This window comes from Prunus dulcis, chromosome 2 (genome assembly GCF_902201215.1).
Source record: "Prunus dulcis chromosome 2, ALMONDv2, whole genome shotgun sequence".
NCBI classification, from domain to species: domain Eukaryota; kingdom Viridiplantae; phylum Streptophyta; class Magnoliopsida; order Rosales; family Rosaceae; genus Prunus; species Prunus dulcis.
This window is the reverse complement of record NC_047651.1, coordinates 21,451,718-21,472,598: the sequence shown is the minus strand read 5'-3', so window position 1 is coordinate 21,472,598 and position 20,881 is coordinate 21,451,718. Positions and strand designations below refer to the sequence as shown.

Here is a 20,881-nt window from a genome sequence, read left to right as displayed (position 1 = left end):
TTCTTTTTTTTCTTTTTTTTCATACAAACAATCAGGAACATGTAAGCATAAAAGACATATATTAGCCATTAGTGTTAATTTTAAGAATATATAATCATTGTTGCTGGCATCTGTAAATTTATATATATTTATGAGATGAATTCTATCAACTTCCCTGTAAGGTTTATTCGAGCCTAAAATCTAATAATCCAATAAAATAAATCTAGCCCATCCTATTTAGAAATTCTAGGTCTGTCCTTATAAGCGATAGATGTAAGAGAGCGGGATTGCATACGTATTTGGGAGCTTGAATTTAAGAATGTATTTAATTCAAGTCATCATCTATCAGAAATCAGAGTACTATGTATATATTCTAGCTAGCAGTAGCTGGCTAATTTGAAGTCTCTATAATTATGGCTTTAAATTCATATGAAGATTGAAGAAGAAGAAATTAAATAAAGAAAAGAAATAGTAGGGGTTGGTTGGTGTGTGGGTGTGGCCTTGGTGGTGGTGGTGGCCTAGCCGCGGTTGTGGGGTGGATAGACTGGTCGTCATCAGATGCTCGCGGTCGGAGAGGATTCTTACTTTATATTTGCCAATCTGCCACGTCAGAAATCAGTGGGTCCCAGCCCCACCTTCTTGTCCGTTTGCCAGCCCAGAAGATATGTATATGTATATGCTGCTCGTCGCAGTCTCTTTCTCATATCGGCTGGGTCGGTTAAAAAGCAACCTCATCATCCAATTTATCTAGGGCCCCACATCAAACGTGAGGCTAAGATTAATTGGGATTCAAGTTTTCACGTGACCATTACATCTAGATGGTGCAATGTGCATCGAATCATCATCTTGGGGGATCAGATTATGACCGTCCGATCGATACTAATTTCATGAATTTACCCAACCAGTGGAGGGATATTTGGCCTAAAGTGCGGATTCCATAATTGGATATGCCCGCATGATCTTACGGATTTGCATGTATACTTGTGTGTTGAGGGTGACTTGATTTTTCCTTTTTTTCTTTTTTTAAGTGATAGTTGAGTGTACGTACGTGAAAATTGTATGGTGTTAAATTAAAGATCGTATGTTACGACCGATGTTACATGTAACATATTTACTAATTTCATTGTTGATTAGAAATGGAAAAAGTAATAGTATTACAAGTATGAAGGAGTGATTTAATTGAGAGCATTAATATGAGGACAAGGAAGAGAGAATTGACAAGGAGACGTGGAACAGCTGGAGTGACAAAAACACATTATCACTAATTAAGACTGATAAGGAGAAGGATTGATATTTCACAGCCAACTTAAAAATACAAATCAGAATTAATTAAAATAAACAAAACCAAGCCACCTAGCTATGTCGTCGATATCAATGGAGATGATGAGAAGGGAGGGACACGTGCATAATGGAGGACGGAAAGAGACCCCTCAATCAATTTGATTTGGAGACACTCTTAACATTTGACTACCCCTTACGCGTTTTGTTTGTAGTAAATGGATTTTTCAGTGGCAACTGAAACAACCACATCGACAGTGCAAAAAAGCCTTGACGTATAAATTACTCGTCTTAGATTCTAATTTTCATGACATTTTGACAGTATGTGTGTGAGAGAAAATATCCCTTTTCTCAAACATTGACCCGGGACATGAGAAATACGACTAGACTAACAGATAATAATATCTTAGGGCACTGTGGCTTGGGAAAGTTGATTTATTAATTGTTACATTTATGGATACATATATGTCAGCAATCTAAATGATAAGGCTGAAAAGAAGAAATATGTATCAGGATGCTGTCTCAATCTTTAGTGACAAAGAAGCTAAGCTCAAGTGGTCCAAAACACCTACTCAAATCAACATCACCATGAAATTATACATTATAGCGCATGGCACAGCTTCTAACATCCAAAGTTACATTTTGGAACAAAAACCAGGCATGAGTGCAGATAATGAATCAATCAAACTACACTGGACCCCAAGTCATGGGCTCTCATGAAAAGTGAGGGCGTGAATAATTTTCTTTATGCAAAACACAGATTGAAACCCATGTCTTCTGCTCATCTGATTCTAATTTACTGATTTTGAGATCTCCTTCAATTCCTGTAGTTTTTGGTCCCTCACTCTCTTTCTCTGGCCATACCTTGTGAAATTAAAAGCATGACACTCGCAAACATTACCTAATATTTGGTTTTCCGATTTTGACATGCCGCGTATGCATGTTTCACACCAACGGCTTTCAAGGCTGAGATTCTTGCAAAAGCTTCACCAACCTAGGCCCTAGCAGCCATAGGCCTTGCTTAATTGAGCTCAACTTACAAAGAAAACAAAAATGTCTTTCAAATTTTTCTAATTCATGGAGCTGTACGTAATGCATGATTTGATTAGAGTGATTAGGTTTGCCAAAGTAATAATTAGTACTTTAATTTTAGTCTAAACGGAAGGTTATTGGAAAGAAAATTGAAGATACAACAGTTTGCAAATGGCCCACTAGCGTGTGTAGTGATTTAGAGTGTAATTGCTACCCCAGGCAAAGTATTTAGTTTGAATCTTAATAGCATCCGTGTAGCAGTGTGAATTTATTATATTATAATTCCTCTCAATAAAAAAAATCCTAAAAAAAATATACATCATCTTATTTTCCTGAACGATGCCTTTAGCTAGACACAATTTCATTGTCTATACTCTCACAAATTCATCCACAAATGGACTTATCATATATATACATATATACACAAATTCCAGAAAAAATTCAAGGGCACCTGTTCTCTCTCTCTCTCTCTCTCTCTCTCTCTCTCTCTCTCTCTTAAATTTTTATGTGCATGCTACTATATATATTATTTATATATATATGGATCAGATCTCATTGACTTTGATGTATCTATATAGCACAAGAGCATGTGAATGATTTAGGAAATGATAGTAAAATGTTAAGGTTGGTGGGTGGCGTAGGAATCTAATTCCCCTATCTAATCAATCTTTGCAGAATATTTCTTTAACTCATTTTCATGCAAAAATAAAGTAAGGGTACTCTCGCTGTACAGTTATATGCAAAGTTGCAAAGGAAAGCTTAGCCCTGCAGCTTTTGCCCCCATTATTTTGTTCACCTGCTGTCACCTCTCCTTCCCACATTTACACAATAAAAATTACATGGGGTGCAGTAATTTATTCTTCTACTTCCCATATCCTTCTTCTTGTGATATGGGTTTTGTCAGAGGCAGGGATTTGAGAACTGTAAATCTCAGATTAAGAAGCAGACAAATCTCAAGCTTGATCTGCTCACGTGCTTTAAGCTTTTTTTCTTTTCTTTCGACTTAAAGATGGTGGTCCAATATATTCTGCATTGCAATTTACAGGGCTTTCCTGATTTTGATTTTAGTGACTGGTGGTGGAGTGGGCAAATTGGATTTTTATATTTATATGGATTTTGGGGCAGAAAGACGGGTCACCAACTTGTCATGCTATTGTAACATCACTTTGCAAAACCGACTTTGAGGGTCAAGTGTTTTTCTAAAACAGGCCCAGCAGAAGCCTTCTCTGTATATAGCTTGAAAGCCCAATCATCACAATTATTTTGACCCGTTTGGTGGCTGGGACTGAACAGGATTGGAATTGAGTCCAATTTAGTCCTATAGAGTCTGTTTGGTGGCTGTGACAAAATAGGATTGGAATTGAGTCCAATTTAGTGCTATAAAGTCTTACCCCCTCAATACGGGACTTGTACGTCGGCTCTTGTCCAGTCCAGTTTAATAAGTCAAGTCCCCAACACATCTATAATTCAACAAACACAGTCCATACATTAATTCAGTTTAATTGAGATAGTCTACTCCACACCTAGCCACCAAACCAGTCACTAAACGATGTGTAAGACTCTAGGAAATGCCACAATCTCTTTTTAAATTTTGCATTGCAATTTCAAAACTTATGAATCCAAGTTGATGCACACCTTTTTACAAGAAACCTATATCAGGGCTTTATCAAATAAGATAACGCCCTATCTCTTAATCATTAGATCAAATTGGTTAATTTAATTCAACGATTAATAAATATAGCCTTATCTAATAGCCTTATCTAAGACCTTTACTATCAAGAATTCTATAATAATAACATTATTTTTTTTAGAGGTCCTATCTCTTAACCGTTGAATTAAATTAATTAATATAATTTAACAATTAAGAGATAAAACCTCCCTTAAAAACCATATAAATCCCTCACTGTATATCAGGCTTGTAAGAAAAGAGCAACAAGAAAAATCTCAGACAGAGAATTCAACGGAACTTTTGATTTTAAAAAAAAAAACAATTCAACGAAACGGAATTAGCTCGATCTTTCGTAGAGCCAATCTTTGCAAAGTAACAATTTTACCACCGTCCTTTGGAGAAATTTCCGAGTATGAGTTGGACACGGGACGCGTAAGCCCAATTTGATAAGGAAACAACGCCCACGAAGGAAATAGCATCAGAACCGTCCGTGCGATTCAAATCAACGGCTAGAATCAAACCGAACATTCTGGACACACTCCCCCCAATAATCGTAAATACGAACATTCTAGACAAGCTCGCTCTCTCTCTCTCTCTCTCTCTCTCTCTACTATATAGCACGCACCACACAGGTCTCGCTCCAACATCTGTGACTTGTAACCCTATCAAAGCTTTTCAATTCCTCTGTGATTCGTTCTCTTTTCTCTGCGATTCTTTTCTTGTTTGTTTGATTTAAGTCTCCGAGCTTTTGGTCCGTACAACAATGGCCGGAAAAGGAGAAGGACCGGCGATCGGGATCGATCTCGGCACCACCTACTCTTGCGTCGGAGTTTGGCAGCACGACCGCGTCGAGATCATCGCCAACGATCAGGGCAACAGGACGACGCCGTCTTACGTTGCGTTTACCGATAGCGAGCGTTTGATCGGCGATGCGGCCAAGAACCAGGTCGCTATGAACCCTGTCAACACCGTCTTCGGTAAGCTTTCAAATCCTTTTTGTTTATTTTCCAACCTTTTAAGTTACTTAATTCTTTGGTTACTGCTTTCCGTTTCGGTTTTTTTGTTATGATTTTGTTTGGCCTTGCATGTTCAGTTTTATTTGATTGTTTAGTGCAGGGGCTGCACCAGTTTGACTGTGTACTGTCTGATCTCTGCTTGTTTGACTGATTTTATGAATTTCAGTGTCAACATTTATTGTTTTATATTTCAATGATCCGATTTGGTGTTATTAGTTTCACTCGGTTTTACTAGATCTCTGCTTGTTTGGACTATTTATAAGTTTGTTTGGAAATTTGTGTTGTGCCAAAAAAAAATATATATATTTAAAATTTCATGTTAATTTGAGGTTTTTTTAGTTAATTGACTCTTGTCTATAATACAATTTGTTGTTGTAGGGTCGAGTTTTATATTTAATCCTTTCGATATCTTGATATGGTGTTCTTAGTTCATGAAGCGTTTCTAAACCAGCTTCGTTACTTTTGCAGATGCAAAGAGGTTGATTGGTAGGAGATTCTCTGACCCTTCTGTTCAGAGTGACATGAAGCTCTGGCCTTTCAAGGTCATTCCAGGCCCTGGTGATAAGCCCATGATTGTTGTCACATATAAGGGTGAAGAGAGGCAGTTTGCTGCAGAAGAAATCTCGTCCATGGTTCTCATCAAGATGCGTGAGATTGCTGAGGCCTATCTAGGCTTATCTGTGAAGAATGCCGTTGTTACTGTCCCAGCTTACTTCAATGATTCTCAGCGTCAGGCTACCAAGGATGCTGGGGTCATTGCTGGGCTTAATGTGATGCGTATTATCAATGAGCCCACCGCTGCTGCTATTGCGTATGGTCTTGACAAGAAGGCAACCAGTGTTGGCGAGAAGAATGTCCTGATTTTTGACCTTGGAGGAGGTACTTTTGATGTCTCTCTTCTCACTATTGAAGAGGGTATCTTTGAAGTCAAGGCTACTGCTGGAGACACCCACTTGGGAGGAGAGGATTTTGACAACAGAATGGTGAACCACTTTGTCCAAGAATTTAAGAGGAAGCACAAGAAGGACATCACCGGAAACCCAAGAGCTCTGAGGAGGTTGAGAACAGCGTGTGAGAGGGCAAAGAGGACTCTCTCATCCACTGCTCAGACTACCATTGAGATTGATTCTTTGTATGAGGGTGTCGACTTCTACACAACAATTACCCGTGCAAGATTCGAAGAGCTCAACATGGACCTCTTTAGGAAGTGTATGGAGCCAGTTGAGAAGTGTTTGAGGGATGCGAAGATGGACAAGAGCAGCGTCCATGATGTCGTGCTTGTGGGTGGTTCTACTAGGATTCCAAAGGTGCAGCAGTTGTTGCAAGACTTCTTCAACGGAAAGGAGCTTTGCAAGAGTATCAACCCAGATGAGGCCGTTGCTTATGGTGCCGCTGTACAGGCTGCTATCTTGAGTGGTGAAGGCAATGAGAAGGTGCAGGATCTATTGCTTCTTGATGTCACTCCTCTGTCCCTTGGTTTGGAGACTGCTGGAGGTGTGATGACAGTGTTGATCCCAAGGAACACTACCATTCCAACCAAGAAGGAGCAAGTGTTCTCTACCTACTCAGACAACCAACCCGGTGTCTTGATCCAAGTCTTTGAGGGTGAAAGGACCAGAACCCGTGACAACAACTTGTTGGGAAAATTCGAGCTCTCTGGAATTCCTCCAGCTCCAAGGGGTGTGCCTCAGATCACAGTCTGCTTTGATATTGATGCCAATGGTATCTTGAATGTCTCTGCTGAGGACAAGACCACAGGCCAGAAGAACAAGATTACCATTACCAATGACAAGGGAAGACTGTCCAAAGAAGAAATCGAGAAGATGGTTCAAGAAGCTGAGAAGTACAAGTCGGAAGATGAGGAGCACAAGAAGAAGGTGGAGGCGAAGAACGCTCTGGAGAATTATGCCTACAATATGAGGAACACTATTAAGGATGACAAGATTGCTTCCAAGCTCGACGCTGCTGACAAGAAGAAGATTGAGGATGCAATTGAGCAGGCCATTCAATGGCTTGATGGCAACCAGCTTGCTGAGGCGGATGAGTTTGAGGACAAGATGAAGGAGCTTGAGAGCATCTGCAACCCGATCATTGCCAAGATGTACCAGGGTGCCGGTGGTCCTGATGTCGGTGGTGGCATGGATGAAGATGTTCCTCCTGCTGGTGGCAGCGGTGCTGGTCCCAAGATCGAGGAAGTTGATTAAGTTGTTTTTGTGGCTGTGTTTGGAACAAAATGGTGGAGGTTGTCAGCTGGTTTAAGTTCTTATTTTTTTAAAAGTATTTCCGTATGCTGGTTAATAAGGTTTGAACTCGGTAAACGTCTGTTAAATATCCAAGATCCGTGTACGGTGATCTTGGTCATTTTGCTGATAATGTTGTGTTTCAAATTTATCAATTAAGCCTATTTTCCTTTTAATTAGGATCTCGAGTTTTTTGATTGGATCAATTTAATAATGTAGACATCGTCATTATTTCACACACCAAAAAAATAAATAAATAAATAAATTTCATTGATTCACAATTGGGGTTCTTAATGAGTTTAATTGAATTTTAATTCCAAAACTAACCAACTATAAGATTGTAACTCTCTCGACAGGATTATAAGAAAAACAAACAGGCAAGAAACTTTTTCCGCTGTGTCTTGAAACCTTTTCATGCTAAACCACTGTGGCCTGAAACCTCCTTAACAGCCTCCTCTTCCATTTCCACAAGTTGGCGGCAGAATGCTTCGACATCACGTGCCTCTTCCTTCAAAGATAATCTAAATTGCCTCCACTGAAACTGGCCATATCCATCCTTCATCGCAGGACTGGGAACCTTGCTCAATACCTCAAATCCCTTGCGATCGACAGACAGCATGTATGCATCCTTCCATGACAGCATGTATATAAATAAATTGAGAATGAGCAAGCACCCAAGTAACCATTAAAACATGAAACTCCTTAAATGCATGAACTTACCTTTGCATTTGTATTGAAGTATGTCAAGCAGAAAAGCATGAGGGCTCTGCGTCTGGCAGCGCTTTGATTTATCCCATCGATAAGCTTAGCGGACAAAAGAGCTAGACATCAAAATATTACGCATGTGATTAGCATGGTAAAGCTCTATCTTCTTAATGCTATGAGAGTCCTTAAAAACTAGTTTCAGAAAGGTTCTACCTAACGGATCTGCTTTAGATGCGTTCATATCTTCCTGATCAATCTCATGAGTGTCTCCATTGCCGTCAACATAGATGCATGATCTGTACAATTAAGATTTTGAGTCAGATGCAGCTGGGACTGAAATTTTAGGGGGTCCTCCAACAAAACACATAATCTGAACTGCTGTACACGGTTAGCAAACAGAGAGCAAACCCAGGAACATGAACATTTCTCCCATTGTAACACTATTAAGAAACCCATAAACATGAGCATTTCTCCCATTGAAACAAAATTAAGAAACTATACATATTCTTGAAACAAAATTAAGAAACTATACATATTCAAGGACGCCTAGGTTAAAGTTTGGAAACTATAGCCACAGTTGTATTAAGGGAATGCACGGTAATACTGCTTATTGTGTAACTTAAAAAACAATGAAAAATAAATTTTACTGAACACTGGCCAGGAGGTTGTCTGGTTATCAGGTGGGTCAGGCGGGGAGAACACGAAAAAGGCAGTACATCAATTAGAAAACAGAAGCATTAGCTCCAATACTTTCTATTGAAGTCTTAATTCTAACCTGAGCCTAAAATAATTACAACCAGATATACTGATGAAAACACCACATTCAGTTAACAACAAACTTTAAACAAAGATTTCAAGACTGAATCAAAAAAGAGAGGTTCTTGCCTTTGGTTGAACTTATAAACTATGTACTTTTCATCCCCTTCCAAGACCTCCTTAAGGTTTTCGCTTCGAGATGTACAGCTATGATCAGAAGAACTTAATACACCTGAAACTGTATAACTGGACTCACTTATTGCTTTCTGTTCCGACAATATGACTTCTTTAAGGACTTCTGTTGCAGACTTAACCTGTAACAAGAACAATAACATCTTGGTCAAGGAAAAATGTAACCATAATACTTGAAAGCCATCAGAGAGCTCAAATTCCAGTTGATCGCTTATTACTTGTGTGGTTTCAATCTAAGTAGGATTAGGTGTAATTCAGTCGCTTATTCTCTATCGTAATCTAATTATGACGATTAAAACCATCACCGAATTCTTGGTTTGGATTTTCCTTATCCAGTGGATTATGTCATGGACCAGCCTTAATTAAACAACCATATTAGGAGGTACAGACGTTATATGAGAGAACTTACAGAAAGAAAAATTTATCGTCTTGTGACAAAGAATATGGATCCAGTAGTTGGAATCAGAGCTATTCAAGTTCAGAATGCTATAAAAAAGTAAAGTCGGGGTAGAATAAGATTACCTTTGCATCTGTTAGAGGTACAACATCTCCGATCAGAGCAATTCGAGCTGGTGACTGCAAATTCAGAAGAACGAACTATTAGCAGCTCTATGAAAAAAAGACCTATTGACGAATGGAGCAGATAAAAGCTATCTTTATAGTAGCTAACTTGGGGGGAGGGAGTTAAATCTAAAAATGAATACCTTTTTTATCGATCTAAGCAAGCTTGCCAGTGGACCTGGGATGGGATTGGCCACAGCAAATGAACTGCGTTCATCAACAATTACATTCTGCATGAGAAGAAGATAAATAAATAAGAGGATAACAGCTCCAATGACTAAAATTGCAGCCCCAGTGCACAAGGCACACCTGTCACTAGACAATAACATCATTTTTTTTCCCTAGGATATCCGTCAAATAATTAAGTGAAGATATTAACAAAAAAAACTCTCTGATAACTGCTCAAAATTCCTTTAAAAAAATTATGACTTGGCGTGTTAACACTTAAATTTCTAACAAACAATTTAAACCACCGCCAAAGACAGCTAACCAGCAAGCAATTAAAGTTCAAACTTTATGAATTTATGTCAGAAGGTAAAACTAATCACTCTAAACACTATGATATGAGCTTACCACATTATGCAACTCCTTTTCGGGTACCCAAATGTATGGCTTCCCTCTTTTGCAGATGTACTTAACCTTTGATCTGTATATGTCTTCCTTACTAACACAACCATACAGAGCAAACAACAAGAAATCCCACTAGTTAATGTACGAAAGTAGCAGTCTTTTTTGCCCCCGAATGGTAATAAAGACCACAAGAAGGTTAACAGACACTATAACATTGGAACCGATATCTTATTATAGTTATGCAAAGTGAAATCCTAAACTCAATTCCAAACTACTATACAAAATTATGAAGCGAGAAATGATGTCTACACGGGTCCTTTGATCCAAATCAATTGGGTTTTCAATGTGATTTCTTTTCGACAACTCAGTCCCCTACTGTTGCATCCTTGATCAGCTAAATTCTCAACCCAACTACACCAAGTTATTGTATTATATTCAGTTGAGTGGAGGTGTCTGCTATCCGAATTAATAAAAAAGAATGATTCTTCAAAGTTTTCTAACCATATGGCTATATATAAAGGGGCAACGAAGAAGAAGAAGAAGATGATGATGATGAAAAGTAACAGTTTTGAGCAAATGGGTACCTTCCTTTAGCATCAGCCTTTATGGTATTGAGTTGCCCTTGCCAGTTGGAAGACAGTATGCTCTGCAATAGCTTCAAGGTCATGACAAGCTTGTGCCAGCAAAAGCATGAACATAAATTGCAGAATGAAAGTGAGGTATTTGGATGCAACAACTCCCATAACCCAGAGGGCATACCTTGCATTTCTCAGCAAACGTTAAGACCGTTGCCTTGTTGGCCTTCATGAGTCAGCTGAGGTTTTCGCAGTAACCCACCCAGAGTGTTCGACGAAATTACTGAAACAAAGTGTTTGTGTAACGTCTACGAGGGGGCGCGCGCGAGAGAAATAGCGGTGGTGTTTGTTACTTGTGACCCGTGAGGACGCGTTCAATGTCAAATGGGTGTCGAAGGTTGGGGTAGGGTTTTAGGGTGGTTTCGGAATTAAACCAATTCTCCAATGCTTTTTCATTGCTTTTCTAATTTTATGCTTATATATCATGTTACAATTATTGTACACATACAAAAGGGCTTTATAGTAGGCAAAATAAACTATCTTTTTAAAGATAAACAACAAATAAAAAAGACTTTTGCAAATTACTTGTATTTTGAGTAGTTAATAGTTAATTTCTCCGACCTTTAAAATCGCGTATTTTGAAAATGAAGTAAGTTACTCAATTACCTTTTTTCTTTATTTACATTTATTACATAAAATGGTTAATCGTTTTATTAGTCTATGACCTTAGACCCAATTTGCATTTGAGTCTCTTAATTTTCAAAATCGTTCCCGTGGTCCTTTAACTTTACTTTCATTAGGACAAATGGTTTTGCCATCAATTTTGTTAACTTTTTCTGTTAAATGCAGGGGCAAAATGGTATTTTTATATTAAAACAAAAAAAAAATGAAAAATCATATCTTTAAAATAACAATAAGAGAAAATCAAATAAAAAACCAACCCCAAAAAAAAAATTTCAAATCGAGATAGAGGGGGAGAGAGAGTTTAATTTTAATTTTTTACTTTTTTATTCATATATTAATCAATTTAATAAAAATATTATTTTGCCCCTGTATTTAACAGAAAATTTAACAAAATTAACAGCATAACCATTTGTCCTAACGGAACTGAAGTTGAAGGACTTCGAGAACGATTGTGGAAATTGAGGGACTCAAATGCAAATCGAGTCTAAATTCAAGGGCTAATAAAACCATCAGCCCTTACATAAAAAATTTGTTCTACAGCCTTTATATAATAGTATTGGTTAAGATTGAAATCTCCTTCTAAATGACTTACCGCCTTTTTAATTTTCGGCAGAGAAGAGAAAAATGAGGTTGAATTGGGAATTGACCAACCAAAAAACAAAAAAAACAAAAACAAAAACTTTGTGCTTCTATGAACTTGGAAGATGACATCTGAAAACGCTTTTAAAAACAGGCAAGGTATCGAAAGCCAAAGGCTGATTCTCAGAGAAGGCCGAAAAATCGCCATAATCAGTTTCCACTTGAACTCGGATCGGATCTCTTCATCCGTCCAATAAAATCGGGCCATGGATTTGGAGCTTTTCGAGCGTGACCGGCATGTGACCTTTCTGCAGATGATGTACCAGCTTCTGCCGTCCCCCTATCAGAGCCAAGAAATCAACCGCCTCACTCTCGCCTACTTCGTCATCTCAGGCCTCGACCTCCTCAACTCCCTTGATCGCCTAGTACGTTTTGAAAGTTGCAATCTTTTCTCCCTAACGTTTTGTTGGGCTTCCTTTCTTTGGTTCTCATTGATGGAATTCAAATCGTGATTTGTTAGGTTGACAAGGATGCAGTTGCCACCTGGGTTCTGTCATTGCAAGCTCATCCGAGAAGCACAGCCGAATTGAACAATGGTATGGGGCTTGCTTGCTTTCAAAAATGCAACATCTTTGTTTGTTTTTGGGTTTGAATTCAATAGAATTGAATTGTTTTCATTTAAGCTTGCATTTGTACATAAATAATTAAAGAAACGAGCTTTTAACTTGTTTCAGGACAATTCTATGGTTTCCATGGTTCCAGAACTGCTCAATTTCCTCCAGAGAATAATGATAATGGGGTATGAAGTTATGAACTAGTTTCTGTGTTGTTTTAGCTTAACTGTCTTTTGGGTTTTAACCTGTTAGGGTGTAAGTATAACCAAATGGTTAGTATATATATAACAGCATTTTATGATTTACTTTCTCCTATTTCCTGTTAGTAATTTTATAGTTTAATCTTCATATAGGCTTTAAATCCCAGTGTCAGTAACCTGGCGAGCACGTATTGTGCCCTAGCCTTACTTAAAATCGTTGGCTATAACTTGTCCAGTATCGACTCTGAGTCTATACTGACGTCAATGAGAAATCTTCAACAGCCTGATGGGAGGTATTGTGGTTTACTGTAAAACTTTATAGCCTCATAATTGGATGCATTTGTTTCATTCTTTTTGAGTGGGGGTGTTATGAGGTCGCTTGACCAATTTCCTGATATTTTTATACTGATTTTGGCAGTTTTATGCCAATACATACAGGAGCCGAGACTGATCTTCGATTTGTTTATTGTGCTGGTACGACGGTAAAAGCTTATATGTACATACTTTTTAAGCCATTTAATTCAATATACTTGACAATGTAGCATCAATTTAGCTGATTGATGTACCAGCGGCCATTTGTCATATGTTGGGAAATTGGAGTGGCATGGACAAGGAGAAAGCCAAGGAGTACATATTAAAGTGCCAGGTCAGTATGGATACTGCAGTGATTTTGGGTAGTCTATGAATTTATCTGTACTTAGTCATCCTCTTGACATTATATCTTCCATTTGATCGGTATATTGCCAAATTCTGAATACCATATACTTAAGTGACGTTGTTCTCTCAGTCATATGATGGTGGCTTTGGGTTGATTCCTGGTTCAGAATCTCATGGTGAGTTGAAACTATTATGTATAATTGTTGAACTATAGTATTTTTGCAGTTAATGGCTCCACTTGCAATTTTGTTTTTTTCTTTTGAAACTTTTCAATTTTATTGGCATTGTTGTTGTTTGTGTCTGACTCTGATTTCAGAATGGGTTAGTTGTACCTATTTAATATTGATGCATTGTTTCCAATTTCTCTTTTGATTTCCTTACCCATTCCTTTGCTTGTTTGTTAATCTTTTGCTCGATTCTTGTTCAATATTTACTAAAGAAGGAAGAAAGCATATTTCTCAGACTAGCTCTTGTGTTCATAAGTTTAAAATCTTCATTTTCTCCAATGATACAATATTCAGCTTAGTGACACAGGTGGTGCAACATATTGTGGTGTTACATCTCTCTGCTTAATGGGATTCATTGAAGATGAAATTCTTTCTAAAAATGCACCGTCTTCCATAATAGATGTGCCATTGTTGCTGGATTGGTGCTTGCAGGTTTATTTCCCCACCTAAACTCTTCAAGCATTATCAGGTTTCCTTGAGATTGTACGCTTTTAACATTCCAGCAAGTAAACAATTGACAGGCATGGCTTTAAAATCTGCCAAATAAGTAGATGCTTCTGAAAACATTGGTCCCTGACTTTGCATTCTCATAATTCAGTTTTGCATTCCAATAAGCAATTTTAGTGTTTTCTTTCCCAAAAGAAAGATTTATCTCATTCTTGTATACCACTGCAGAGGCAGGCAGCTGACGGTGGATTTCAGGGTAGACCCAACAAGCCTAGTGACACATGTTATGCATTTTGGTAGGGGATGAACATCCTTTGGGAGTTTCATATACTGTTGGGAATTATGTATCCTGACAAGAGAAATTTGCTTGTGCAGGATTGCATCAGTTTTGAAGATTTTAGGGGGCCATAAATTCATTGACAAGAAGGCTTTGCATGGATTTTTGCTAACTTGTCAGTCTGAGGTGCTTTTGCTTCTCTTATCTCGTATTATTAACCTATGATATGGTAGGAGGATAATGTAATTCAGATTTCTCATGGAAAATCTGTTATTAATTTGGCCATGCATACAAATAAAGGACTTTATTTGATCAATCCCACCCATTACAAGGGCAGGAAGATCATGAGGCTATTGATGATAGAAGCCCTGCCAACATGCTATATGGTTTCCATAAGTTATAGCTGGTCATCCCTATCTATTGATGGTATACATATGATTACTGCTAGAAACACAATTGAATATAAATCCAAGTACTTGTTCTTACAAAAACAAACCAGACCAACAAAATGCAGAAAATATGAATTGACTTTGGTGCTTGATTTGTATGGCAACATAATCTTTTGTGAACATCGGGAACACTGTAGTAGGCTACTCATATGATATTATGGAAGTCGCTCAATTTCTATTTGATATTTTTCCTAAGCTAATACTGTTGCTTACAACTCCTGACTTTGTTGTTCATATTTGCATTTTCATCAGTATGGTGGTTTCAGCAAGTTCCCAGGGCAGCTGCCAGATCTCTATCACTCCTATTATGGGCTTACGGCATTCAGCCTCTTGGAAGAACCAGGTCTGAATCCACTCTGTGTTGAGCTGGGAATGACAGCAATTGCTGCCATGGGAATCTGACTTGACAGTCCTTCATATTTGTTGGCCTTGTAGTTGGTCTTTCAAAATATTTGTGCGTTTCCACTCGTACAATTGCGCTCTTCATAATGAACAATGAACTTTCACCCTTCATTCTACTTTACAATGTTGATAAAAGGGGAGATGTAATTTTCATACAGAAGTTGCATTTTGGGAGATAACCCTGCTCAGTTTTTCCCTTCTCCTCCCTTTTTAATTTTATTTTCTGTTATCAAGTGAAATTATAAAACCAGGTGTCACTTTCACTTAAATCGAGTTCAATTGAAAGGAACAATGAAATGGAGACGTATTTACTTGACCACAATAGTTGTTAGTAAACTTTTGTCAAAGTGACCTAAAGCATGTGACTGCATCGCCATCAATCATCATCACACGTTTCTAACTTTCTATCAAGTGATGATGTTTTCACTTCTGCTATCATAACAGTTATTCATATAAATAAATAAAAATAAGCAGTTGTTATGATTTTTGGCACCCTTGGTACTGTGAAATGGAAATTCAGTCCAATGAACAATGAAATAAGGAAGGACCATTAAAGTAAAAGTTGATTTATACATTAAAGCTGATGATTTGAGTACGAATCTGTCAGCACAGAAGATTACAAAGTGGGACAGTAAAAAAGTAAGAGCCTATAATGATTCTTCAAGGTGGAGGGAAGGAGAGTTGCACCTTTCGGCAAATTCCCACAAGCCACTTTCACGGGGCATTTGCTTATCTTTGTTGTTTGGGAAAAAGGCCAAGTGCCATCTCAACTCCATTCTCCTTTTTCCAACTTTGTCATGTAACGCAGGTGGTGGTCTGCTCTGCTTTCTTAATTATCATGTCAGCCAGTATGTAAATCCATGTTTTTTTTAATTTTCCATGCTTAATTAACCTTTACCTTTGTACAAAGATATTAATTACCCCTTCAAAATATTTTTTTACCAAAACTCGTGGGATAAACATGCCAGCACAATGACATGGCGACAATGATTGTTTATGCATGCTCTTACTGATAAAAGCAAGGGGGAGAGAGAGAGAGAAGAAGTTGGTCTCAAATTTTGGACAAGAACATCAGTTGTTGTAGCATCATCACTCACAAGAAGAGTACAGGTATCAGACAACTCAGGGGACATTTGAGACTGAATAAAACAAATAACTTCACAGCCACAGGTCCCCCACTTGCACCAGACCCATCTCTCCCACCATCAGGTTGCAGAAAATGTGTCCCCGCCATTAAAATTCAAGATACATTGCACAAGGGATTTTTCATATTAACCTATTACTAAACCCTCTATAACAGCCTAAATAAAAACAAGATAAACACGACACACCAAAAATTAATAAAATCCAAAAAGAAAAAAGAGAAGAAAAATAAAAGAGAGATCAAATTGTTCTCTAATGTAAAGTGGGCTTCTTGTTAATTGGTGATCTGAATGCTGAAGGTGAAGAAGCAAGGGGAATAACCTGAGAAGTGCTTGAATGGTATTGTGGTAGCTGGAGATGGTGATGATTAAGCTCCCTTTCTTTGTTTTTGTCAACAATTATTGTGATAAAAGAACCATCTTCCTCATCTTTAAGGAACCTTGAAATGGGAGGAGCTTTATTTCCTTTCTCTGGAACTTGACCATCAATCTTATGAACACCCTTTTCAGCCTCTTCCTTCAGTTTTATTCTAAGTTTCTCCTCAGCTACCTGCAAGAACTTGAACTTGGGAGGTGGAGATGACCTCAACCTGTTGAATTCTGCATCAGTTTTTGATTCAAACAGAGGGTGAGAATCCACCGCAGGAGTGAGAGGAGGTGTGAAAAGAGTTGGAGAACCCAAAGGAGTCAAATATGGTGTCTCTACAGTGACAAGCAAATCACTCAAACTCTTACTTCTTGACCCCTTTTGGCTCCTATCTCCTCTAGACTTGCCATCTTCAGATTCTAAGTCCTCCTTTGTTTCTTCCACAATTGTGAAGAGATGTCTTGGAGGGCCTGCAGCGTTTTGCAGCCTCATAAGCTCTGCGTCCAGCTCATCCTCTTCCAATTGTTTGAGCAGCAAATTGTTGCTTGTGTGCATATGAAGCTGAGAATTTGGATCATGGACAAGGGTTTCTGTCATTCTCAATGAAGCACAGAGTTCTCTGGGGCCTCGAGCTGTGTGGCACAAAGAAGAGTTCCTTCTCCAGCAGAACGTGTAGAACAGCTCCTTTTGGGGGCTGCTGTAGTCATTTTCAATCTCTCTGTTGGTGAACCTCTTCTTCCACCACAACAAATAGTAAAGCTCAGCAATGAGAGCCAAGAAAAGACAACCAAAAACTACACTCAAACCAAGTCCTACGCTACTCAAAGATTTCATCTTTGTCATCAAATCTCATCAGAAAACTACTGATATTACATCAAAAACTGCAAAATCAAGCTCAAATGTTTCACTCAAAAGTTTTCATCCACTTCAACAGAAACCCAATCAAGCAAAAGGAAAGCTTAATTTGCTGGGAACTTCTCAACAGTTCCAATCTTCTAGGACCAGAGGACAAGCCCAATAACCAAGATCATGAACTTTCACAAGGACCCAAAAGATGAAAGAAATATCTACGCTTTACCGGTTCTCTTTACCTTGCATACTACTTTACCGGCAAATAACGATGCCCACATACCCTTGCTAAAACATCACTAAAAGGCTTCTCCTTTTCTGAAAATCACTCTTTAAATCATCAACCATGATTACAAAAGCTTCTTACTTTAAAAACCCACTAACACTAACTTGCCTGGATTTGGATAATCACAGAAAATTGGCCCAAAACACTGAAACCCCAATTGCTTACAGAAATGGTTCATAAACAGTACCACCGTGTCATAGTGAGGTGCACAAAAAACTGGGAGCTCTGGAAAAAGAGCAGGGATTAAAAATGGTAAAGGTGGAGCCTAGAGACTCAGAGGGGTGGCCGAATGCCTCACTAGTTTATGGCGGTGAGGACTTGCGTTCTTCGAGGGATGTTCACATGCGAACACAAAGACAAAGAAAGCGATGTGTCATTTTGATTAGATGCTAAATTGGAATGAAGAAGCATCTTTTAATTTATATCTCAAATGGCTAACTTAGGAAAACCTGCATTTATATATATATATATATATATATATAAACTGAAAGTTTATAAGCTTTTTTTTTAGGCTTGATACCTTTGACTCCAAATCCAAGGGCTAAAAAACAGTTTGTTTTTTGTCCTTAAAATCACAAGTTGCTTAGCGTTGGCAGTGGCACCCCTATGATTAAAGGAGGTTAATCTTCTGGCAAATGCAGATTCCCTTTCCTCTTTTTTATTTTATTTTTATTATTTAAGAATATAATTATTCTCCAGTACAACTACATATCCATCCATTATGTTTTTATATCTGTAGAGTTATTAAAAAAAAAAAAGTGAAAAACATGGTTTGATTTCTTTAGACTGCAGATTTATTTCAATTATATAAAATAAAACAAAAAAGAACATAGTTTAATTGTCTATTGTAAATTGGCTGGAAACAAGTGGGCATTCAATACATATGGTTTTATGATGAAAGTTTTGGGCCCATGGATAACGTTAAAAAAATTATATACGTATACGAATCGTTACTTTTAGTACGAGTATATGTAATACATAAATATAGTCTTCCTAGCATTTTAAATAACGTTGAAACAATCATAAATATATGTAACCTTCCCATATGCAACTGATATATGTATTGGCATTTACTATAGGAGCCTAGGACTATAGGACTACCTGAATTTGGTAACAAATAATGGTACCACTTCTATGAGGATGGTTAAATTTACCAGGACTCCGTTACATGCCCATTTTGTTTCGGCATCCAAGCCCATTTAATGGCCCATTGAGACCACCCAAAATCAAGCGCAATTCTACAAACCTCTCAAGATCGTACGTTACTCCTAGCTAGATTGCATAACAACAATGTCTTGCAAAATTATGGACTCCTGTGGCCTCTCCAGCCCACCGGACCCATAATCCGGCGAGCGCTTAACTGCAGGCTTCCGCGGCGTGGCATCTGTGCGGCAAATTGGGCAACTCGGATGGGAATACAGCCACTTGTCAATGCATGGAACGTGAAAAGAGTGCATGCATTCCGGCAAGGTTCGAAATTCTTCACCCTCTTCAATTTCAGTCAGGCACACAGCACACATGCCATCTCCCACCAAGACCAAGCCCACACCCTTTTGAAACTTGTGGGCCGGAATGAGTTGGGCCACTGAGGAAGCCTCCACGCTGCTTGCTGCTATGAAGCTTGTGATCCCTTGCATGTTAGGCCTCAAACGGTGTTGTATTTGTCGTCGTGGCGGGTTGCGGTTGCAGCAACAAATGATGATGCAATGGTAGAGTGTGACCACAAGCACAGCCAAGCTCAAAGTCAAAGCCACCAGAAGAATGTACAATTTGGGGTCAGAGACAATTTTAGCCATTGTAGAAATTTGGAGTCTAGAATTAAGAGATTGTCTTGTGTGTCTACAAAAACAATGAGAAAATGGTTAGAGATTTGAACCTCTGAGTCGGCATTTTTGCCGATCAAAATATCATTTTGGTTTTCATTATGTCATATGCAGATCAAAAGGCTTTTGGAACTTCAAGTAGGAACAAATACCATATCATTTCGTGCAAGTAATGTTCATGGAGATGGAGGCACCCGCGGCTGAAAACTTTGCCATTTTCTTGGGTTATTTCCCTTTCGACTTTAACACTAAAGATAAAGGCAAGATGGGATCTTATTTGTAATTAGCCTAACTCCTAGTTATGTGAAAGCCATGCACGGGTCCAGTGATTACACACCGCAACAACCCATATGTGATTCAATTTGATTTCTTTCTTGTGATGTAGTGGTTGTAATAGTAGACGTAATGAACCTTAAAAATCCGAGTTCTGTTATAATATACGTACTAAACAATTCGTCAATTACACGTTTCATTTCTGTGGTTTGAGTGAACATTAATTGCACGATCGTATATTTGCGATGATGCTCATCTTTTATCGTATATATTTTTTTAATGAAGAATGAGATATTCAAATTTGAGATATTTTTCAACATTAAGAATATAGATGCCAGTAGACTAAGTATTGGTTGGTTTTATTGTACGTCTTTTCTAGTTCATGGTGCATAACATGTTTTAGTTGTTAACAAAAATTTCAATTTTCTTTACCCTTAAAATTGGCTCAAACCAATGTGAATACCATAGAGGATTCTCGTTTCAAACATTTGTCAAACAAAGTAGGGTAAATATTCAGATATGCTCACCTATGCTCATATTATTATTCTTCTTTGATATGGAGGTATTTATACAAGTACAAAGATGTGTTAACTCTAAATAAAATAGGAAATATATCTAAATTACAATAGGAAGTAAATATATAATACAATAGAACTAAATAATAATTGGTAAGTAACCAAAATTCTAATGAAATCAGGAACCAAAATCCTAACTAAGTAAGGACTCGCCAACACTCCCCCTCAAGTTGGACAAAGATATTTCGCACGCCCAACTTGACAAGCGAGTCACAAAACACCATACTTGAGAAGCACCAATTGTAGAGAAGGTCTTTTCGTCAACCACAAGTGAAATAAGTGACAAACTAAAGCAAAGTTCGCAACGGAAACACAAGAGCAAACCCTAAAAAATAGGGCACATAGCAGAACATAGAAACCCTGTGAGCACGACAATAGGGAAGGCAGAACACATAAACCCTGTGAGCATTGCAGTAGATAGACAGAACACATAAACCATGTGAGCACAACAATAGGT

The 20,881-nt window shown here is 38.0% G+C and overlaps 5 protein-coding genes across 6 annotated transcripts; 2 read left to right on the top strand and 3 right to left on the bottom strand.

The window, feature by feature from the left end:
* Positions 1-4,357: 4,357 nt before the first annotated feature.
* On the top strand, positions 4,358-7,393 carry LOC117617963 (heat shock cognate 70 kDa protein 2). Its single transcript, XM_034347603.1, has 2 exons — positions 4,358-4,935; positions 5,443-7,393. The coding sequence occupies exons 1-2, from the start codon at positions 4,722-4,724 to the stop codon at positions 7,176-7,178; spliced, it is 1,950 nt and encodes a 649-aa protein (XP_034203494.1). The 5' UTR covers positions 4,358-4,721; the 3' UTR covers positions 7,179-7,393.
* A 70-nt stretch (positions 7,394-7,463) lies between these two features.
* On the bottom strand, positions 7,464-11,062 carry LOC117617964. The gene is made up of 9 exons (XM_034347604.1): positions 10,758-11,062; positions 10,583-10,644; positions 10,002-10,092; positions 9,572-9,658; positions 9,390-9,443; positions 8,805-8,989; positions 8,133-8,215; positions 7,935-8,035; positions 7,464-7,842 (listed from the first exon to the last, which is right to left on the bottom strand). Exons 1-9 carry the CDS (start codon positions 10,803-10,805, stop codon positions 7,627-7,629), a joined length of 927 nt encoding a protein of 308 aa, XP_034203495.1. The 5' UTR covers positions 10,806-11,062; the 3' UTR covers positions 7,464-7,626.
* Positions 11,063-11,875: 813 nt separating this feature from the next.
* Positions 11,876-15,311, top strand: LOC117620205 (geranylgeranyl transferase type-1 subunit beta). Of its 2 annotated transcripts, XM_034350346.1 has the most exons (11): positions 11,878-12,261; positions 12,357-12,432; positions 12,571-12,635; positions 12,804-12,943; positions 13,069-13,124; positions 13,220-13,296; positions 13,438-13,483; positions 13,842-13,966; positions 14,210-14,277; positions 14,357-14,444; positions 14,960-15,311. In XM_034350346.1, the coding sequence occupies exons 1-11, from the start codon at positions 12,103-12,105 to the stop codon at positions 15,107-15,109; spliced, it is 1,050 nt and encodes a 349-aa protein (XP_034206237.1). In that variant the 5' UTR covers positions 11,878-12,102; the 3' UTR covers positions 15,110-15,311. The 2 variants fall into 2 exon arrangements, with proteins under 2 accessions (XP_034206238.1, XP_034206237.1); XM_034350347.1 differs by lacking the exons at positions 13,438-13,483; positions 13,842-13,966 and having other exon boundaries at positions 11,876-12,261.
* Positions 15,312-16,082: 771 nt separating this feature from the next.
* On the bottom strand, positions 16,083-18,153 carry LOC117620166. The gene has a single exon (XM_034350297.1). The coding sequence runs from the start codon at positions 17,459-17,461 to the stop codon at positions 16,505-16,507; it is 957 nt and encodes a 318-aa protein (XP_034206188.1). The 5' UTR covers positions 17,462-18,153; the 3' UTR covers positions 16,083-16,504.
* A 741-nt stretch (positions 18,154-18,894) lies between these two features.
* LOC117619847 (RING-H2 finger protein ATL52-like) lies at positions 18,895-19,628 on the bottom strand. Its single transcript, XM_034349892.1, has one exon. The coding sequence runs from the start codon at positions 19,547-19,549 to the stop codon at positions 19,022-19,024; it is 528 nt and encodes a 175-aa protein (XP_034205783.1). The 5' UTR covers positions 19,550-19,628; the 3' UTR covers positions 18,895-19,021.
* Positions 19,629-20,881: the final 1,253 nt, after the last annotated feature.